The sequence below is a fragment of the Myripristis murdjan genome, chromosome 15 (genome assembly GCF_902150065.1).
Source record: "Myripristis murdjan chromosome 15, fMyrMur1.1, whole genome shotgun sequence".
Lineage (NCBI taxonomy): Eukaryota > Metazoa > Chordata > Actinopteri > Holocentriformes > Holocentridae > Myripristis > Myripristis murdjan.
In genome coordinates, this window is record NC_043994.1 from 20175670 (window position 1) to 20193570 (window position 17901).

The following is a 17901-nucleotide window of genomic DNA, read 5'->3' on the forward strand; positions in this document are numbered from 1 at the left end:
CCTGCCATTGGCCAACCCAGGCCTCTCTACACTATCTGAGCACAAGGTCCCACTGCGGCTTGCGTATTCGCCCAACTGAGCTGGGGCAAAAGTCCGCCACGATCGTCGGTGATGAGGGTGGTCCTTTTTCTCTCCTCCCTGGAGACGTGACTTGGGCAACACCGTGTCAGTCACTCTGATTATGTCCCCATTGAGTTTAAGTCCATCAAAGACAGCACGCTCATCCAGCATGGCCGGTTTACGAGGTCGCAGCTCAAATGCGCTGGAAGAGGAGAGAACCCCATTTCCACACAGGCTGCTGAGGTCCAGTGTGCGGTGTGTGTAGGGCAGGGTGCCTGTGAAGTGCCGGGAAGAAAGGCTGCCTTTAGAGCCCGAGTCTATCTGCTCATTGAGCCGCACGGTGTCATAAATGGATCTCTGGGGCACGTAGCAGTCATCAATGTTCAGATCCTCCTCCTCCCCCTTACCCACACACGGGGGGTTTTGACGGAGACAGTCTGGTCTGCTCAGAGGTTTCCCCATTCTAAACCAAATGTCACTACTGACTAAAAAAATGTCAATTCTAAAGATCTAGCAAAACGATTTGAGGTATATGTTGCTTTAGTGCACATAAAGTATTTGCAAAAAAAAAAAAAAGATCGAAAGGAATGTGCTTTAAAAGCGACTCAGTGTAAAATATGCTTTTTTTCCCTCTGAAATGAGAGGAGAAATGACAAATACAAAAGGTTTTCTGAACTGTAAATATACAATATACAATTGCTTCCAGAGAGATTTTTTTACAAAATATATACATATGCCAATCTAAATTTTAAAAAAATAAAATAAAGACATTCAAAAAAAAACAAACAAATGCATTACTCTACAAAAAACCTATTCAAGGACTGTATAGCAGCTTCATAGTCAGTACAAGGAATGGAAACTGATTCATTCAGTTAAGTCACCTATCCTCATAACACAGTATTCTTCTTCGTTTTTCCTTTTGAATTGCCAAAACTTCATCATTGTTCTTCTAGTCCAAAGTGCTTCTTTTTCCCTGAAATCCTTAGAATATCCACACAAGCTGAGCAGACTCTTTAGTGCAAAAATGATATATCCAGAGATAAATCCAGTGGCTCTACAAAAACTGTGGGTAATTCTGAGGAGAGCTGGTACTTCTGGATAAACAAAAAAGCCTGCCCTTTCTCTCTCATCGCACCCCTTGCAATGACAGACACCCTCCTGGCAGAGGGTTTCATGCCCCGCCCCCGCTCATTATTCAGACAACATCTGCCACAACTCCATTTGTGCTTAGGGCTGCTCCGGCACATGTTGATTGGTGGACGCATGACCCTTTTTTTTTTTTTTTTCTCTCTCTAATTCCCCCTTATGTCTACATGGCCCGTATGACTTCTAAGCCATCTTCTGCATCCTGACACAATCACTCACTTTCCTTCTCTTTTTCACCGTGACTGAGGGAATAGGGAGGGGGAGAAACATGCACCGGCTTTACTCCTTTAACAAAAAAAAAAAAAAAAAAAACTAGACCAGCAGGCAGCAGCAGCTCCCACTCTGATGACATCACACCATGCTGAAATAGATACATGTTTTTTTTTTTCTTTTTTGCCCTGTGTTTTCTTCTTGTGGATGGTTGCTGTGGACCCTGCAGATATTCTTAATTACTGTGGAATGCTGAGGGAGGCACAGGTCCCAGGTAATTTAACACCGATGCCGCTGCCAAGTGCATGAAGGGGCTTTTTATGTCCAGTGACTGGGGTTAGAGAAGAAAGGAGTAGAGAGGGAGAGATAATGAAAGGAATTTATTTTTGTTTCCTGGATTGTCTACACCACAGTAGCCTGGTAAGGAGCTGAACAATCCCTTGACTTCTTTGTCAAGTTCCCTATGCTTGAGAGGAGACGGAAAGAGAATAGTGGCAGAGACAAATAAGCAGTTACGATCTGGTGGGATTTAGGGAGGATGTTTTTACATAATCCAGCCTTTGAATTAAGGGAGGCAAATTATTCATCTAGTCCTCCTTCCCAGCCTCCCAGCAGGTCCCTTTGTCCAAACTGTCCTCCCCATATGGCTTTCATATTATATAGGGTTTTTATATAAAATGTGAATCCTGTTTTTCACATGGACAATACAGGCCAAGGCTTATGGAGAGTATGTTACTGGAAAAAAACACACTCAATAGCACGACTCATCAGTCTCTCCAGAAGAATGGGTGTGAATGACATCAGATGACTATCAAGGACAGAGGAATTTTTACCACAGCCACGTAAAGCCAGAGTGAAACTCAAATTGGACAGGATGAGAAACTTCAACACTCCATCTGAGACCCCTGGGCACAGTGAGGGTCAGTGTGACTATTAATAAAAGCAGGTAAAAGTTGTTTTATGTGAACATTTAACTTTAGTCATAAAATAAAGCATATAATGCAACCTTTTCACTCGACTTTCTAAATCCCTTTCACGTTTGCAAGAGTCTCGTGATGTAAAATGATGGGAGAACTGTCTAGTTTTTTTTTTTTTTTTCTCTAATTTGTTTGCATGGACTGCTGCAATACAGTGCATATCAGTGTATCTAGATAAATCTCTTAATGAGTGTGACACATCACATATCAATTTCATAATAAAGCAAATCAACACACCAGTTGCTGTGTCTTAGGCCAAGCCCAACATTACTGCTTTCGATTAACTGAAAAGCCACAGAGCTGAGGTCACATTCAAATAAACTGCTACTTAATTATGTCTACATGTATTTGTCATCACCACAAATGAGTCAAGCGACTAGTCTGACATTTAAGTGCAAACTTAAGCTGCACAGACACAAATACTGTAAATCTTCCATGATTAGAAAACTCAACATGATCACCACAACAAAGCAATATGAAGGCTAAACCTGTGTACCAACTGGTATACAAGGGTTTCATGTTTCACCTTGAGGTGAGTGTCATTGCGATGTGGCAGTGAGTAAGCAACACTATGTGGTCTCCCCAGTGGCACTTTTTCCCTCGTCAACGTCAGTGACCGGAATAGCTACAGTATGATTCAGAAAGGCAGAAATTCCTTTTGGAATTGCATGAGACACTGATGTAATGTCTGAGCAGCAAGAAAAGACGCCCACACCTCCCATCTCCCAGACCCCAGTAGACTCCGGTCACTTGGGTCCCCTTTAAGGTACACGTAAAGGTATATACGTCAGATGTTACACAGGAAACCTTCCACAAATCTTTTTGAAAAACAACATGAAGTGAGGGGCGTCTCTTTCAAACTGTGACCTAAAATGGTAAGAGCTCATGAAACGGACTGATCCGAGTGCTGTCTTTCTCTGTTTATTTCTTTCTCAGCAGCTGCCAGAGCCCAGTTACCTAGAGTAACAAAAGCATGAGCTGCAGAATACAAAACACAATGTAACACAATCACCTTATGCTTTTTGGCACCAAAAGAGGCTGAAATCAAATAAAGGAATAAGTTCCAATGCTGCTTTTGCTTTTGATAGTCATTCTGTGGGCGCTCAACACACACACACACACACACACACACACACACTATTGGTGCGAATGAGTACAAAGGGGATTTTCCACTTGCAGTTGAGGCTGTGTATGCTCTATCAGCCCAGCCCACTGATGGGACAAAGGGGGTAAAAACAAGCACCATGACAAACGTTGCTCAGCAACGAATTCAATCAATCAGTTCTTTGATGGTTGCCCCTCAATGTCTTTTGACTAACACCCAAAATACAGATAAGCACCCAAAATGTCCCTATATGTTAATCCATGTAATTCCACTGGAGATTAGGATATACAGTATACTGTTTGAATGAGTGCAGCACCTCTTAGCAAAAAAAAACCAACAACAAAAAAAAAAATTATATCTCTTGACCTCGACCTATATCTCTGGATGGATACATGTCATGTTGGTCATAACGTGCCATTTATATTGTTTTAACGCTATACTACGTGCCTTTGAATAAATAACAGTTTTAATCATTTCAATTCCATATATAGGTTAATCCTCTTTTGTAAACTCCACAGGAATTTACAGGCTTTTAAAACGTTTTACATCTGTCTATATGTGTTGCTAATGGATAACCCTTGGTTTATCCCTCAGTGATACCAACAATGGCCTTAAAAATCTGCACACAACATAGAGGGTCAGCAGAACTGAAAGAAGGAAAATGGAAAGGAAAGGAAAATGAGGTCTCTTATTAGGGAGAAACTGTTTTATATGAATATATATGGAAGTGAGATTTGGGAGCTTTCTGAGTTTGCATAAAGTCTGTGCACTCAAGAGGCTCCTGTGAGTAAGAACAGGCCTAAAAGAATTATGTGTGGCTTGTGAATATGCTTTGTAAGAGTTGGAAAAACAATTAGTGTGTCAACGAATGACAACAGTACATCATTAATCAGTTTCTTCAATCAACAATATAATTCCACAAATGCAGATTGTAAAACCATGCACAGTAAAGGCAATTTATGTAGCAGCTAGTTTGTCTAAGGCGCACACTGTATTTTGGTTGCTGAATGAAAAACAAAAACAACCCCTAAACTAATGGTGATCTGCCCATCACACACTAACTAACCAAGACTGGACTCCAAGCCCTGAGCTGCATAAAATTTCAGGCTAATACTGATCACCATGCGTAAATTACAAAACTTAACCCTGGGTTAAGTAGTGCTGGTGTCAGTGTCAAAAGAGGCCAAATTAGTGCATAGGCAAATTCAGAGTTTAGATTATAGGCGATGCTGGGCGTTGAATGTTCAGAAGGAACTGCACTTCACATCAGTGGCAGGGGATCAGGATTCAGGCCCAGCTTCATTACTGGGACCATTGAAACAAATTGACGCCCTGCTGGTTACCACCTGGCTCTGATGGTCCTCCCCTCACCCACCACTATTGCATATGGACCGCGGCTCTTTTGTTAGCACCAGATGCCCTGAACCAGCAATCCCCCAGAGGATTGCCACGTATGAAGCTAGTGCACCCAGAAAGGGCCTGCTAGAAATTTGCACGACCACAACGGTTTATGGAGAGACAGCAGAACCTAAATTACTTGTTAGAAGTTGCTGCAGGCATTGCATTTTATAAATTTGTTGAAAACAAGGGGAAGACATAATTTGATTTAGTGTAACAAGAAAAAAAACATAAAGCAAATGTGTACAGAAATTGATTCTTCAGATAGCACATGAAATAATTTCCATATAGTAGGGGGGAAGATAACAGGATTTATATGTTTCCAAACTGAATTCCATCATCAAAAATCTGAAAACATGTAATTTCCATGTTGCATCATTCTGTGTACTTTTTCTAATTTCACAAAGGAGTTCAAAGAAAATTTGAGGTATAAAAAAGGTCAAAAAAAAAAAAAAAGTATTCCCGTTACTCTAAAATTCCATTAAAATTTATTGGAGGGACTTCACATAAGAAGAAAATTTCACTTTGATGGCACCCAAATCAAGCCCGATTGTTGAGTGAAATTTTCAAACAGCTGGTCACAATTATTCCTGTAATTGAGTTGAGATCATACAGGGCACAATTACTTCTTCACACTCTAAGACTGCATGCTTCATTACAATCCACAACCAGCCATTTGACAAAAACTCAAAAAGTTGGTGCCTTTCTATCTGAAACTCTGTGACTGATCTATGATTCATGAATCCACAATAAGATCTGACCAAATTAAGTATGGAAAATTAAAAAGTCAAACAGTTGGCAAATACTTTTTTCACAGCTCTATATTATGCAAAAAATACTCGATATATGAGCTACACTCTTACTGGGTTCCTCCTCTATTAGTTTGCATTTATTACTGCAGTCCAGCAATGTATGACAGTATAAAACTGATCTAAAAATGTCTTGATGATGAAAAGACAATGCATTTTCTAGAATTTTGTAATATTTCTCATATTAGTTTAAACAGTGCTTCTATAAGTATGTAGTATGTTATGTATTTGTGCTAATAGTTAAGTTACTAACATAAAGAAGCAAGGCTTTACTGTATTCCCTATTGAAGAGATTAATGTATGGATGGTTATTACAGCATACACTAAAATGGTGAAATTATGGGAGCTGAATTTACAGGATACAGGGTTTAGTGTAGTTCATTAACACAGGCTCTGTACTCGTGGACAAGGCTTATGGCAAAGGTTACTTTATAAAAACAGAGCACAGTCCCTCTGGCACAATTATATCATTACGTTCACTGATGTGGCAACTGAAACTGATCCCCTGAGAGCACGAAAACAAAACACGTGAAAATGTAACGTGGGAGCAGTAATCAGTATGCAAGGACTGTATGTTGCCATTTCACATTTTTTCTGACCTCCTGCCAATTTTCTCATCTATGCGGAGGAACACAAATGCAGCTTTGTGATAACTTTTGCATTTAATCCTTAGTGAAATGTTTACATGGGTATGTCTTACCTTAAAGGCCTCCAGCTGTTGGTTGATAACGTCTGTCTCCATGCCAACTGCCTCCTGGGACTCTTCCTTTTCCATAGCTCTGTGTACTTTATCTGTCAGCTGCTGGAGTTTATGGTACAGTTCCTCTAGACTGGTGAGAGTGCTTTGAACTTGTACCTCTCTGCCTTTGGCTCTGTCCAGTAGTTTGCCACATTGCTTACTGAGAGCATCCAGATCTCTCTTCAAGCCCAACAGGTCAGGTGAGGCTTCGGTTTCTAGCATCTTCTTACAGCTGTCACCTGCATTGGCTGTGTTTGCCATCAGCTCCTGGAGTTTAGCCACAAAGCTCTGAATGTCATCCTGCTGTTGTTTAAGGATGACCAAGTCACGATCCACTGGTGTCATGCTGTCAAACTCATCATCCAAGTCCGTGAATCGGGTAAACATCTCACGAATGCTGTTCTGGAACTGTCCTATACCCTGAAGCTTACCTTCCAAGACTACACATGTGTCCTCCACCTTCTTGCTAAGGGAGCTGTAGTCTTTCTCTATGCTGTCAGCTTGCAGTAAGAGATCTGTCACTCCATCAGCATCAGGGACATCTACTACAAGGTCCTTGGCAAGGCTCTTTAGGTGCTCAACCTGATTCTGCACTCCCTCTAAACTCTTCTGTTGTGCCTTCATGTTGGTCAGGTTCTTGTTGCTGTATGCCTGTACTCCCAATGATTCACAAGCATCTACCTGCTTCTTTGCTCCCTCAAGCTGGGACTTTGCCTCTTTGTAGGAGTCATTAAATTCCTTTAGTGTTTGTGAGATCTTCTCCAGGGACTCCCTCTTGCTCTGAAGACCCTCCATTACATTCTCAACTCTTTTGCCAATAGCAGCCCTCTCTTCCTTAATCGCTTCAGTGTCTGTGTTGGCCACCTCAAGAAGGCTATCTGCAACTGTGTTGAGCTGTTCAACCATCCCTCGGTGCTTGTCGACATCCTTCTGAAGAGCTTTCACCTGTGAGATAGAGCTCTCTGCTGCCACAGGATCAGCGATGAGTTTGACACAGCCCTCATTAGCCTCACACTCCTGAATCCATGAGTTCAGCTTCTCCGCATGCTCCTGATACTTCTGAGCTTTCTGCACAGCAACCTTGAGTTTGTCAGCCTGCTCCACTGAGCTCTTTTTCACCTCCTCCCAATTAGAAGAGAGGGCAGAGAGCTGCCCCTGTAGTGCCAACTTTTCTGCACCATCAGTATTCTGAAGAAGCATCTCCCCTTCCCCGATAATGGTGTTATAAGGTTCCTCATGTTTGCTGATGGCCTTCTGGAGGGTGCTGTGCTCCTCCAGGCTCTGCTGTAGGACTTCTGCTTTGGCAGAAATGGACTGGGGCTTAGACAGCTCCTGCAGCCTCTCATCAAGCCACAACTGGAAGTCTTTGGAGGTTTGATGGAACTGCTGGGAGCTGGCGAAGGTTGAGTTGAGCTGCTGAATCCGCTTTGCTATAGAAGAGAAAAACACCCATTACTTTGGATTTGTTCCAGTGTAATAACATTATAATGACAATTAGGTGATAAAGAATGACACAATGATGGAATGACTATCCTCTGACATTCTAATTTTGTCTTATGTTTTTCATATGAATTATAGTGTGTAGTCTCAGCTGTAAACCACCTAATCTACACACCAAAGAAAGTCAAAATGGTTACATTACACACAATAACGACACTTTGAACTTCAAAAACTACTGCAAATCTCATTTATCCGATATTGTTTGGATTACAGTTATTCCAAAAGATTGATAGTGATTATCACAATTCAAATAGCTCTCCAATGACACAATCCCCACTCCTTTAATGGAGCCAGTTTTCTTTATGTCACAGAATAAACATTTTCTAAAATGATTAAACAGAACATTAATAAATTCTTCTTTCCAATCAATCCAATCTCCAGTCATTACATAACGACAAACCTGCTTTCTCGTCCAGCTGTTTGAAAGGCTTGCTGACACTCTCCAGCTGCCTGGTTAAGTCTGCTTTTAGATAGTCTTCAGTCACCATTGCTGTAAGTTCAGCGTTGATGCCCTCAGCCTCCTTCAGCCTCTTCCTCTCCTCTCGTAGCTGAGCAGAGATAGTATGGACCTCCTCCAGTTGCTTCTTCACAGCATCAGGCTGGGTGCTATGGCTCTGCTGGTTGTTGAGCTGAGTCTCCAGCTGAGTGGCACTCTGGCTGAGACTTCTCAGTAACTCCTGGAACTGTCCTGTCTTCACCACAGCCTGATCAATGAGGCTATCTCGCTGGTCCAGCTGCCCGGTCAGGCCTTGCCACTTCTGGGTGACACCAGTCAGCTGCTCCCTCACCAACTTCCCATTTGAGGGGTCCTGCTTACCCGAGGAGCTTAGGATTGCAGAGGCAGCTTCTTCAAGTTGTTCATATTGAGGTTTGCGGCTCTTAAACTCATTCTGGAGGATCTAAAGGCAAGGAGTCAGTCAAGGTAAATATTCAATCATAAAACCAGAAGACATATTCATTCTAAAGAGATGTTCAAGCCACAAATTATTCTCAAGTATATGCGCTGCATCTACCTGGACTTGTTGCTTCTGCATTTTAAGCATATTCGGGTCCATGGAAAGGGGTCCAAGTACACTCATCATCAGCTCTTTTTCTGAGAGCCACTGGCTAAGCTGCTGCTCATTTGTTTGGAAGATATCCAGATTCCTGTTGGACTGTTCCAGGTGCTGCTTCCTCTCCTCGACCGAGCCGCTGACATCGGCCCAGGAGGCATCTAAACAGGAAGGCAGAACAATCACACCAGTCTGCATTAGTCAGCACAAGGGCACCCTTCTATCCACTGCCCCACCCTTTTCTTTGTGAAGCCCCACTGTGTAGGGCTTGACACTTCAACTGTGCCAATTTAATTAGCAAAGTCCAGGCATTTGGACAGATTCTATTAACATGGTTGTGGTGGATAGATGTGGGAGCTTTTATTCACATCACCTTGCAGTAGCGTGACATATGTTTGCCCCAGTGGGATTCAAACTCAGTTTCAGTGTCATAAACTACCCAGGACCATCTGGAGACACACCCTTGGTGCGTACCTATCTGTGCCAGCATCTGCTTCCATTTTGCTGCCTCAGGGGAGTTAGGGTGATCCTCAATCAAGTGGAGGAGCTTCTCTCTGAGCTTCTGGAGCTGCTCTTGCTTTTGTTTCATCTCATCTTCAAATTCCTGAGAGAACACAAAATTTACAGTACACATCCATCATCGTTATATATGTTGAATCTTCTGATTCCTATGCATCATTTTCTATGACTATCTCATACCTTATAAAACGATATTGAGCAAAGTCAGTGTGCTTTCTTCACAGCTTGGAATACAACTATTACCCTGACTTCAACAATATTTTTGTACCTTCTGCTGCTCAAGTTGTGTTTTCATTGAATCTTTCTCTGTGGCTGCATCTTTCCAGGATGCTGCGGTCTTTTTCATGTCCTTGAGCCACGTCATCATGAGGCCCGTCTCCTTCTGGGCCTCCCTCATCTTCTGCACCAGACTACTCAGCTCTGCAGATCGACTCTTCAACAGTTCCCCCAGGCTCTCATATCCTTCGTTGATGAACAACGTGTTCTGCTGAATTACCATCAGCTCTGTGGACACCAGACAGACATTTTCATCAAGTTACCTCTCTAGGATGTTATTTTACTCACAGAAAATAGTCACAATGCAACAAGGTCAGAATAGCAATTGACACTATCAATATTGTAGCAATAAAGTATGTTCAGATTACCAGTGACAAAACTACAAAAGTGTAGCCAACTATAATATCCCTACCTCCCCAACAAGTGACAGTTAAACACCATGGACATCACTGCTATTGTATAAGGTTATTTTTATTGTATCTGAAATAATAACACCAAGCATATCATGGACATTCTAATGAATATATTCAGTGACAAATTACTGTATATGTAGTAGAATCATAGAGCACTGTTTCTATATCATCCAGGCATATCTCCTCCTGATATTTTTCATATTATGGAGGGATCTCTAAGCCGACACATTTCAATGAATTCTATTTCTTTGTAAACAAGAATGGAAAGTGGAGAGCACCTTCAAGAAAAAGGGGATGGAAAATAATCAACAATTTTCTCACTATTGTGTCTGGTCGACGCTTCATTGCACCACTGGAATGTGAAAAAAGCTGAAGTAAGCTCAGCCTTGATTTGCAGCCACATTCACCATCCACACAGCACTATATCCCGCACACGATGTCAAGCTCTGGGCTGCTGACTCCCACTGAAAATGACTTACTTCCTATAGCTTTATCTTTGTAATCTGAACATACTTTTGCTGTGCACTTCAAAAGATGCTTTGATAACACTTTATTTGGATAGCTTTAAAAGATTACACCTGGAAGGCAACACAGAGTAGATGTTCAATTAATTGTCATTTGCCTATTTATTACAAATCTACCGACTATGAAACCTTAACCCAGACCCCAAACAAGACATTGAAAAGTCACAGATTAAGTTTCATCTAAAACTAGGTTTTGAGTGGCACGTTATAGTCACTTGATCGTGAGTTGTGTCTCAGTACAGGGACTATCCAAATAAAGTGTGACATTGCTTTTGCTGAAGGACCAAGACATCACAAAGCCACTGTTATTACAGCAGTGTTTTACAAACTAGTAATGATTTTATAGTGTAAAAATATCCATCTTAATGAGTCATTTACTCTATTCAGTCTTAAAAAATCTTGTTTTTCTTCAAACAAGTGAAAAAAACCCATTTGTTTCACATGTTTCGGGAGTTTTTCTGAGAACAAGGATAAACATGTTGAAGCAAAACTGAACAAGGCAGATCAGCCCACCAGTATCAAGAAAATGACACTTGATTCAAGGAAATTCTGAGATGAGTTGATTAGAATTGGAAACAAGTGAGATTATCTCATCCAACTGGCAGACGCTTTTCCACTATATTTTAAGACTGAATATGAGACTAAATGACTTGTTAAGACAGAGATGTTATGCAGTGTACAGCGTAAACCCCGAACAATGTTTTTATACAGTATAATGTCAGTATACACATGACTGATTACCTTTATTGGTTAGGTAGGCATGGCTCCCTGGACCACCACCATTAGTAACAGCTGATACAGAGACATAAGACAAAGCTTAGGATAAAGACAAGCAGACTATCTAAGAGTGTTGGCACAACATCCTTCCCTAATGGTTAGTGATTATACAGTACTCAGAAATGCTTCCAAACTCCATGCTTCTCATTCCTTTGACAGAATCAAAGCTGCAAGTGGGCTGAAGTTTACCTGATTTGTGCTGTGTTTTTGTCTTGGCAGGCGATGTAAGTGAACTGATGAGGCTGCATATTGCTGATCCTTTGCTGTTCAGATCTTGGACAGCAGGGCCTTTAGATGTCCATTCCTCTAATAAACCCTGATGAAATATCAAATCAAATAAATTATATAAAGGGGCATGGAAATTATAGCGGGGATTTCATTTTAATACCTTATGAAAGGACAATGTGTTGACTGTCTGAAAGTTGGATTTAAAAAACAGAGTAAACAATGAAATTATTTTGAACCAGAATGACTGAATTCCCCTTTAGGAATTCTTCTATTTCACTTTGTTAGTAATTTTGTGTTAAATGATGTCCTTTGAGTACTCTTAAGCACTCAAAGGACATATTTACTCATGCTACATTACTCTACTTTCCTGTGACATGTCTTTCTTCTAATTAAAGTAATTTCTCTAGGTGGAAATGTATGCTGTGTTGTTCTACTCCCAGACCTATCCTGTGTAAAACACTGACCACTCATCTCATTAGTCTGGCACAGAAAGCCAGCTGGGATGTTAGGGAGGGAGGTTAGGGAGGATGAGGCGGTGATCTATTAAAACACACTCGCAAAACGCATCTACTTCAAATTGCTGAGTCAGATGTAAAGCATATCCTAATTGGCTTCTGTTCTAGCATTGGACTGACTTTACGTGCAGTAAGATTAAACATGTTGGCCTGTAACAATGTCTCTAAAACAAACTATCTGTCAGATGACTCACAGTGACTTTCTGCAGGTCCTTTTCCAGACTTGGTTCACTGCTACTTGGCTGAACCGCAGGTACTTTCTCAGTGGTCTCCTCCAGCCACTTGGTGAGCGCTCCGGCTGCAGACCTAAACTCTCCCAGCTGGTCCTGACAGGATGATACCTCTTCCTCTCTATGGGCGACAAGAATATCACAGTCATATTATGTAGCACCTGCATTATGGGAAACTTCACCATCATTCAAGAATAATTACTGAACGTGCTTAATGACTGAAATAAACAAATCAGGTTAGGGAACTATGGTATATCAGATTACTAAAAGAGGTAATATGAAGATCTGATTTTTCCCTTCTATGAGTGAACTTACTTTTCTCTCACGGTGTCTTTGAAGGCATTGAAGGTATTTGAGAGGTTGTCCATCTTACTTTGGATCTGGGACATGCTTCCCTCAGGGTTCAGACTCGCCAGCTCTTTACACAGTGTCTGCAGGGTCTCCATGTCACTGGCATGTTCAGATATCTCAGCTTTGGTAGCCTGTAATGAAATTATATTAGTTAATCACAATGTGCAGCATAAGCATCCAACTAAATATGCTTGAAGGATATGTTTGAGAGTGAAATCAGTTCAGTAAACACAACCAGAATGCTACCATGTATTCAGTAGCATAATTACCTGCGTTAGCTGAGACAGTTCGTTGAAAGTTTTCCCTGGCCCATCTGTCTCATGCAAATCTTGTGATCGCTTCACAACAAACTGCTGAACTTTCTCTGAGGTCTTCTCAAACTGCTCCACTTTTCCTTTTAGGTGCTCCAGCTGGGAAACCTTTTGTTTGTGCTTGTCACAGGAATCAGAGAAGCGCTGGGACAGAGCATCCATCTTAGACTGCAGGAGGGCAGCAGCAGAGGGTTCTGCTGTCTCCACAAACTTCTTTACTTTGGCTTTCATGGCTGAGATGCTGCTCTGACGACTTGCTATGTCCTGTTCGAGTACCTTTAGGGAACGCAGGATGGTCTATTTAGCTAAATGTTTCACACAGTTCTGTATCTGATAAACAATAATATAGACAGTGGCTGGAATACATACTGCTTCTTTGCTGAGGATATCTCCTATGGCTGCAGAGTCCAGGGGTATTTGTCCTTTTTCTTTCACACTTGCCTCGACTCCATCCATCCATCCCATCATTTCATCTAAACCATCCTGGACACTCATAGAGCGAGTCAGAGTGATCTGCAGCTTCTCATTTCGATCACTTACCAACTTGGACAAGTTGTCATACCGCTCCACGATGTCATCTAAAATACATGGAATAAAATCAGGTTATGTTTAAAACTCAGCAGTTCATGAATGTTCAACACAATTTGGGACATGTTGTAAAGAAATACTTCAGACAAAAAAAGGGGCTTATTTGGTGATGACCATTTCGTTCTGATTTTGAAAAGAACTAATATCACATAGGATCTGGTACACAGAGAGCATTTTGAGTATCAGCCAAGAAACCAAAGACTGGGAGAAAGGAATACTACACAGACATTCCAACAGCCCTGTTTCACTTTAACTTTGTACTTCGTAAATTTTCAGAAAAGCATTGGTGGACACTTTAGGTGAGTTGTTGCCAACTTTTCTGCAGGCTAGCAGTTGATCATATTCTGGTTTCACAAGCTATCTTCTCACAAGATGCATGATGAGCTGCATGACCTTCTGCATGTATATCATGAAAATCATGACGTTAAAGTTGCATTTTTCAAGCTATACCAGAATTTCAAAGGTACTTTTATTGACACCTTTAAGCATAGTGTTAACGTTTTACTGGCAGCTCAAATATTTCCAAAACATCTCAGAGGTATTTCAGTGTTTGCAATCTTGTGAACAGCATCATTAAATCCCTAAAGCGTTATTTTTCCGTCAAAGATAGTAATAAGAAAAAGGTCATTCTCAACTCCCTCAAAAATTCAATGCACGCAAAAAACACAGCATGTGCATATTCTCCTGCTTTGACCTTTCCCTCACCTACTGTCTCCTGGATTTCATCTGGATTGCTCAACAGGTCTCCTTCAGATGTTATCAAAGACTCGGCTGTTCTGCGTAGTGTGTCTATAGCAGTCTGATGTCCAGTTGTCTGACCTTGCAGAGCCTGTGGATTAACATATAAGAACAGGTAAGAGAAATATGTTTTTTTTTTTTTCTTAAAACCAAGTCTCTCTCTATCTCTAAGCATTGTGCACATGTATTAGAGTATGGTAGATTGAACATGAAAACAGCAGTGATGTGTAGTACTGTACAAGAATGTTAGGACTTCAAGTTCATGTTCAGTCACTCAAGAGATAAGGCCACATTTATATTTTACAAGAGAAAGGCTTAGGAACTTTCCGAGATGATTTGTAACGCTAAGAGACAGTGTTACATAGCTGGCTCCCAGGCGCCTCTTATCTTGGCATATCTATGTTCTAAGTCACTACCTCCCTACTGAGAAATGTTGGGGAACATTACTCTCTTTCTCTCGGTCCGGAAACTTTCAAGCCAGCTGCAGCCAAAAGATTTGGCGGAGGCAGCTCTGTCAGCCTAGTTACATACCCCATTGCAGGAGAATGTAAGCTGCAAATAACCAGCACTGAACTATTCACGTGTTTCTTTGAATGTGAACATAGAGCTAAAAATAGCTGTGTTGTTTTTAAGTGAGTGGAAACACTGTATATGGTGAGGCAGGTCTGTTGTGTAGTGACCTTATAACTCATTTAATAGCCATAGTGTGTTTAACAAAATAAAGCACTAATCTGTTTCATTCACTTGCATTTCTTACATTTACCGTAACTGACCAAATATTAGCCTCTTGATATTGAAACAGCTGAGTAACAAGCTGTGCTCCTTTGAGAACACCACCACCACACTATCGAGAAAATGTTGCAAAAGTGTCATGACAGTGTTGCCGAGATTTGTTTTTCAGCACATCATCACATTACAGGCATCTGGTTATTTCAAATAATTGTTAGTTGTTGGTCTCAAGATTAAGAGAAATGCACAAATATATCAAAAACTTAGATCAGGTTCTGAGATAGATCTGAGGTTTTCAAAATGTGGTTTTGAGATTGGACTCATCACCCAGAGTTTACCTCAGTACCTCAACCCTAATTTGCAATATTTCTTGCCTTGGTCTCCTCCAGCTGTTTCTGCAGTGTTTGTGGCTCAGCGGCTATGGCCTCTGACTGCTGCCTTCTCGCCTCCTCCTCTGAGCTGTTGAGCCACTTCAGAAGGCCAGCGGATGAGTCTTCATACCTCTTGTATTTATCAACCACATCTTTGAGGTTATTTCCAAGCTGATTGCACTGCAACAAATGAGGTGAAATTCTCATTATATGTAAGATAATCAGACCATGCATAATTAAGAAAGCAGGCTCAATACATGCATATGTCAAAAGCAAATAATTTGTAGATGGACACTGTGACCCTTTCTCTCTCTGATACTGATATTTTCATATTTCCACAAGAGATAGTGTAACACATCTGTAGAGACACATCATTACAAAGGTCGCTTTCATTCAGGTTTTGTAAGGACAATTACTGCCACCCTGTGTTGAAGGTAAGCCATTACAACCTTGAACATAAGTGATAAACTGCAGACTGAGTACCTGAGAATGTAATGCTTTGTAGCGAGTAGCTGCAGAGTCCAGCTTATCTTTGACAGCAGTACAGGTTCCTGAGGTGTCAACATGCAGCTGGGCATTTTTAGCCCCTGGGTCTGCCGATCCACAAGCTTTCGCCACATCAAGTACTTTCTGTCCTGAAATGGTGATAAAGCGGAGGTCCCCTTTATGAGAGATAACATCCTCTGAGAAGCTCTTCTGCCGCTGGAGTTTCTCACTGAGAATATTGAGGCAGCTTGCAGGCGCACCCAGCTCCTCTATCTCTCTCTCAGCCTGGTCTAACCACCCCTCAAACTCTTGGTAATCATCCTCGAACTTCTTCAGCTCCTCCTGGACACACTGCACCTGCTTCATCTGTTGCTCAGTCTGAGTCAGAGAGGCCTCATAGAGCCCCTTCAGCTCTTGGATGTCCCTCTGCAGTTTGTCCTTCTCCCCTGGGGACAGCACATTCGTTTGTTTCTCCAACAGAGCCTGGGCTGACTGGGTGGCCATGATCAGATCCTGCTGTTGGGACAGAATCTCCTGATGGCGGGCCTGTAGGAAAAACAAACGTCCTGGTCACAACACAACTTCAAACCCAGAAGCAGGTTTCTTATCATTTGTGGTGTTTCAAAGTAGGGCTGCTGCTTTGTAAAATCTGATCTGTCTATCAAACCTAACAACCACTGATAGGGTAAGCAGCAAATAAAGTATTCAGTTTTATATTTGTTATATTTGATTAAAGTGCAATCGTAGCACATTGTATGCCAACTGCATGAAACAAAATACACTAAGCCTGTTTTGTTCAATTTTAAACTAACACATGAACAAAATTATAAGCAAACATACAAGTAGTTAAACTGATAAATCACCAAAATCACTGACTCCCCATTCCATTCTAAAATGTGCATAATTAAGTTATGTACTTAGCTTCACTTTCATTAATTACACACTTTTGTGACCTGTTTTTTTTTAATGACTATTTGCTTTTCTAGCAAATTTAAATTTGACACTTTGCTTGGTAATAAGGCTTTTTATGGCAGATCTACAGTAGACAGAATTAGAATTATTTGATTATGAAAAATTTTGTACTCGTATTTTTCACAATAACTTCCTATTTATCGTTTCAATTTTATGTTCAGCCATTTGTTCATGCCACACATTAAAAATGTAATTTCTATGGAAATATGTTATACTTATTTATTGAGAAAATGCATGGATTTGAGAGTCATGGGAAGGAGAATGAAATGTGAATGAGCATATTAAATATACAGGACAAACTGAAAATGGATGATTTGTTTTAAGATGACATTTTAAATACAATCTTAGAGGGGAGAAATCAAGGTTAGCACTCTATACATTGTGAAAAAATGAATCAGCACTGACAAAGAGTGTCATTCAGCTCACAGCATATCTTTGGACCTTTGGATCTTTGGGTTCATCTCACTACAGAAATTACAAACGTTGATGCTGCAGACAAAATATACCTTGACTCTGTCATACTGCTTGTTAAGGTCTGAGGATGAGGAGTTCTTCCCACCGCTCTCCGTCACAGAATCATTTTCAGGGGTTTGGAGAGCGTTTCCATTGGCATCGTCATCCTCTCCTATCACTCCCTTGGCTGACGTTTCCTCTGGCAGGTTCCCATTCTCTTTGCTTATATGGCCAGTGTGTGCAAAATCAGTCTCGTTTTCATTCCCTATGTTGGATATCCAGTCCAAGAGACCTTCGATTTTGTTCTTACTTTCTTCAAGCTGTTCAGCAGCTGCCGCCTAGACAGACAGACCAGAGATTAAAAACTGGTGAATTAATGGATAAAATCAACGGAATACAGTGGCACAGGCTCAGTAGCTTGTTG

The 17901-nt window shown here is 41.1% G+C and overlaps 1 protein-coding gene across 6 annotated transcripts in view; it reads right to left on the minus strand.

Moving 5' to 3' along the window:
• The window catches only part of dst (dystonin), a 118434-nt gene that overhangs the window by 31150 nt on the left and 69383 nt on the right, over window positions 1-17901 (minus strand). For all 6 annotated transcript variants that reach the window (XM_030070442.1, XM_030070441.1, XM_030070439.1 and 3 more), the window contains exons 41-55: window positions 17531-17815; window positions 16050-16598; window positions 15570-15746; window positions 14434-14557; window positions 13510-13718; window positions 13099-13416; window positions 12794-12960; window positions 12443-12599; window positions 11695-11821; window positions 11470-11520; window positions 9784-10019; window positions 9471-9600; window positions 8958-9157; window positions 8345-8843; window positions 6406-7874 (exon numbers count right to left, since the gene is read on the minus strand). In XM_030070442.1, coding sequence (XP_029926302.1) covers window positions 6406-7874; window positions 8345-8843; window positions 8958-9157; window positions 9471-9600; window positions 9784-10019; window positions 11470-11520; window positions 11695-11821; window positions 12443-12599; window positions 12794-12960; window positions 13099-13416; window positions 13510-13718; window positions 14434-14557; window positions 15570-15746; window positions 16050-16598; window positions 17531-17815 — 4698 coding nt within the window. The remainder of the gene's footprint in view (window positions 1-6405; window positions 7875-8344; window positions 8844-8957; window positions 9158-9470; window positions 9601-9783; window positions 10020-11469; window positions 11521-11694; window positions 11822-12442; window positions 12600-12793; window positions 12961-13098; window positions 13417-13509; window positions 13719-14433; window positions 14558-15569; window positions 15747-16049; window positions 16599-17530; window positions 17816-17901) is intronic.